The sequence below is a fragment of the Nyctereutes procyonoides genome, unplaced genomic scaffold (genome assembly GCF_905146905.1).
Source record: "Nyctereutes procyonoides isolate TBG_1078 unplaced genomic scaffold, NYPRO_anot_genome, whole genome shotgun sequence".
In the NCBI taxonomy this organism is placed as follows: Eukaryota; Metazoa; Chordata; class Mammalia; order Carnivora; family Canidae; genus Nyctereutes; species Nyctereutes procyonoides.
This window is the reverse complement of record NW_026575051.1, coordinates 62381635-62383634: the sequence shown is the minus strand read 5'-3', so window position 1 is coordinate 62383634 and position 2000 is coordinate 62381635. Positions and strand designations below refer to the sequence as shown.

The following is a 2000-nucleotide window of genomic DNA, read 5'->3' as shown; positions in this document are numbered from 1 at the left end:
ACCACGAAAGTAGTCTCCTGTATTTTCTTCTTAAACCTTTATAGTTTTAGCTCTTATGTGCAGATTTATGATCTTTCCCAGATTAATTTGTATGATGTGACATAGAGATTGGGATTCTTTTCCTTTTTCTCCAAATGAGTATCAAATTATTCTAATCTCCCTCTGCCCCTCCCACTCATGCTCTCTCTCTCAAAAAAAAATCTTAAAAAATTGTCAAAAATGTCTAAGATATACATATTTATTTATGCATACACACAATGGAATATTACTCAGCCATAAAAATGAACAAAATCTTGTCATTTATGACAACATAGATGACCCAGAGAGTTTTATGCTAAGTGAAATAAGATAAAGAAAATGCCATATGATTTCATTTATATGTGGAATCCATGAAAACAAAACAAATGAACAAACCTGAATTTAGAACAGACTCATAAAAACAAAGAACTAACTGGTGGTTGCCAGAGGGGAGGGCAGAGGAAGAGATGGGTAAAATAGGAAAAAGGGATTAAGGGTTACAAACTTTTGGTTGTAAAATAAGTCACAAGGGTAAAAAATACAGCATAAAGAATATAGTCAATAATATTATAATAAGGTTATATGGTGACAGATGGTAACTATACATACCGTGGCAAGCATCAGGTAATGTATAGATTTGTCAAATGTTTTATACCTGAAACTAATGTAAAAGATACCTGGGTGGCTCGGTTGGTTGACCATCTGACTTTGGTTCTGATTGTGATCTCGGGGTCCTGGGATTGAGACCATGTCCCCTCATACTTAGCGGGGGAGTCTGTTTATCTTCCCCCACCCCCGCTTGTCCTCTCACTCTCTTGCAAATAAAGTCTTTTTAAAAAAGATATGACTAAAAAAAAAAAGATATGACTAAGACAGTTGAGAAAATGTGAACATCATCTGGATATTTGACAATATCAATTTGCAAACATTTTATAATTATAGTAGTATAATTATTTTGGGGAGTCCTTTATCTTTTGAAGATACATGAGAAATGTTTACAGATAAAATGCTACAATGTCTGCAATTTACATTAAAGTAATCCAGTGTAACCCCGTGCTGTCCTGAGACTGAACCAGACTCTCCCTTGGACCTAACCATGAGGCTCATCCTGTCGCTCCCGGTTGTGGCGGTGGTTCTGTGGATGGTCTTGGAAGGCCCAGCCTTGGCCCAGGTGGCCTCACAAATAACCAGAACTTTGGAGTGCATCCCAGATAAGCTGAAGGAGTTTGGTAACACCTGGAGGACAAGGCATGGGAGGCCATTGAGAGCATCAAGCTGAGTGGCATTCCTGCGAAGATCAGGGACTGGTTTATGGAGACTTACAATAAAGTGAAAGAATGGCTTAAAACTAACTACCTTCTCTTGAGTGCCAGAAGAGCTGCCCCCTCCTCTGTGGCTGTGCCCCAGGAGGAGGCTCCAAAATTTCCTATACCCTGGCTCCTGTGCTGAGAACTTAATAATGCCCCCATGTTCACCTCCATCCCCTAATAAAAATCACATAGAAGGGGGAAAAAAAAGTAATCCAGCATGAGGGTGGAGTGTCAATGGGAATATTGACAAAACAAGATTGATTGGATGATGAATATATAGGATTTTATTTTGCTATTTTCCTTACTTTAAGTAAAAAAAAAATCCTTAATAATAATTTTAAAATCCTCTACCCTTGGAAAAAAATTAAATAAGGATTCTCATAAAAGTATAGGGAGGTTGAATATTTTGGGGGAAACCGCAAATACTTTATATATTAATGCTTTACATATTTATCATTGTTTCTTGTTTCACATTATTTACTATGTTTATTTTCACAGTGTTGAATAAGAAATGAATTCATAGAGGTGAAAATTAGAAAGAGTTGTAGAGGGATAAAGTGATAAGTCTCACTGCCATTGCTGACCTTTGTCACTTAATTGTCTATCCCCAGAGCCCCCTCCCGCCTTGCCCTTCCTGGGATCAATGCTGTCCTTTTCTCATACACACCATTT

At 37.5% G+C, this 2000-nt stretch overlaps 1 protein-coding gene across 1 annotated transcript; it reads left to right on the top strand.

Annotated features, from left to right (window-relative positions):
• Positions 1-1114: 1114 nt before the first annotated feature.
• On the top strand, positions 1115-1467 carry LOC129512422 (apolipoprotein C-I-like). Its single transcript, XM_055329627.1, is given in 2 exon segments — positions 1115-1253; positions 1256-1467. Coding segments are annotated over 2 exon segments (351 nt in total).
• Positions 1468-2000: the final 533 nt, after the last annotated feature.